General features: G+C 56.1%; 1 protein-coding gene across 10 annotated transcripts in view; it reads left to right on the forward strand.

Moving 5' to 3' along the window:
• The window catches only part of RNF207 (ring finger protein 207), a 17,377-nt gene extending 15,634 nt beyond the window's left edge, over nucleotides 1-1,743 (forward strand). For all 10 annotated transcript variants that reach the window (XM_055083809.1, XM_028487920.2, XM_055083810.1 and 7 more), the window contains one exon: nucleotides 887-1,743. Coding sequence is in view for 1 of the 10 variants with exons in the window: in XM_007123924.4 (XP_007123986.2) it covers nucleotides 887-1,055 (169 nt within the window). In the remaining 9 variants the exon portion in view is untranslated. The remainder of the gene's footprint in view (nucleotides 1-886) is intronic.
• Nucleotides 1,744-1,750: the final 7 nt, after the last annotated feature.

The raw sequence follows: 1,750 nt of genomic DNA on the forward strand, positions 1-1,750 counted from the left end.
GCACGTGGGATCTTCCCGGACCGGGGCACGAACCTGTGTCCCCTGCATTGGCAGGCGGACTCTCAACCACTGCGCCACCAGGGAAGCCCTTCCGCCCGTTTTTTGATTGGGTTGTTTGTGTTTTTGATATTGAGCTATATGAGCTGCTTGTATATTTTGGAGATTCATCTTTGTCAGTTGCTTCATTTGCAGATACTTTCTCCCATTCTCACCAAGCTTCCCCGGTCGCGCAGTGGTTGAGAGTACACCTGCCGATGCAGGGGACACGGGTTCGTGCCCCGGTCCGGGAAGAACCCACATGTCGCGGAGCGGCTGGGCCCGTGAGCCATGGCCGCTGAGCCTGCGCGTCCGGAGCCTGTGCTCCGCGACGGGAGAGACCGCAACAGTGAGAGGCCCGCGTACCGCAAAAAAAAAAAAAAAAAAGAATCCGCCTGCCACTGCCAATGCAGGGGACACGGGTTCGAGCCCTGGTCCGGGAAGATCCCCCGTGCCGCGGAGCAACTAAGCCCGTGCACCGCAACTACTGAGCCTGCGCTCTAGAGCCCGCGAGCCACAACTACTGAAGCCCACACGCCTAGAGCCTGTGCTCCGCAACAAGAGAAGCCACCACAGTGAGAAGCCCGCGCACCGCAACGAAGAGCAGCCCCTGCTCGCCGCAACTGGAGAAAGCCAACGAAGACCCAATGCAGCTGAAAATAAATAAATAAATAAAATTATTATTTTTTAAAAAAGAATCCTTTAGGAGATGATGTAGTTAAGGTTCTATCACCCGCTGGTGCCTTCCCGAAGGCTTGCCATTCTGAACGCCTCTGCCTGGGTGGATTTTAGTGCTGGGACACAGTGAGACAGGGGAGCAGAGAGGAGCTCACGTTAAATGTTTCTTTAGGAACGATCCAGTGAGTGTCTCGGAGAGGAGAGAGAAGACCTCAGAGCCGAGAAACAGCCGGACCCTGAGCAGCCTCGCAGAAGAGCCTCCACTGAAAAATAAAGATGCTCACAGACCCAAACCGAAAAACGGGGGTGACGTCCCCACATGGAGAGAGCGCCCAGCTTAGCATGGGACCGCTCCCGGAGGTCGGGCGTTTCACGACATGCACGTCAAGGCTGGGATATTTAAGAAAACGCGGTTCCCATCATGATTTTCTGTTTAATGTGTAATAATCCTGTATCAGCAGTAAAACCCAGACACTCTCTGCCAGGTTCCAATTTCAGGTTCTTTGGCTTGAGCTAGACTTCGTGTTGCCCCGAATCTTGGTCCGCATCAAGGTGACTCGGGACGGCATCCCAGTCCGCGTGGAAAATGTTACATGAGTGAACATCCAGCCTGAAGCCCCTCACTCCCCCTGCACCTCCCTGGCGTCTGTGTGCTAGTCCCGTGAGCTCCCGTTGGGGCGGGGTGTGCACCCGTCTGAATTTCGGGCGACGAGGCTCGCCCACCGTGCAGCACCTGCCCTACCACAGAGGAATCCGGCTCCTCCTGAAGCACAGCCCCACTGCTAACCGGGCGCCGCTGGAAAGTTCCACCCGCTAATCTGCGCGCTGACTCAGCAGAGGGGAAAAAACCCTTGGCTCCAGCTTTTCTCACTGTAGGGCCAGGGCTGAGCGCATAAAGCAACGCAGTAGCACCTGGTGGCCTGCGTGGCAGGAGGTGGCCCCCGTCAAGACTTCCCCACCTCTGTCCCCGCCTGCTGTCACCCTCCTGTGTTCACCTTCTATTGATATTAAAGCACGATTCACCAGCAACTTTGCT

Source organism: Physeter macrocephalus, chromosome 3, assembly GCF_002837175.3.
Source record: "Physeter macrocephalus isolate SW-GA chromosome 3, ASM283717v5, whole genome shotgun sequence".
In the NCBI taxonomy this organism is placed as follows: domain Eukaryota; kingdom Metazoa; phylum Chordata; class Mammalia; order Artiodactyla; family Physeteridae; genus Physeter; species Physeter macrocephalus.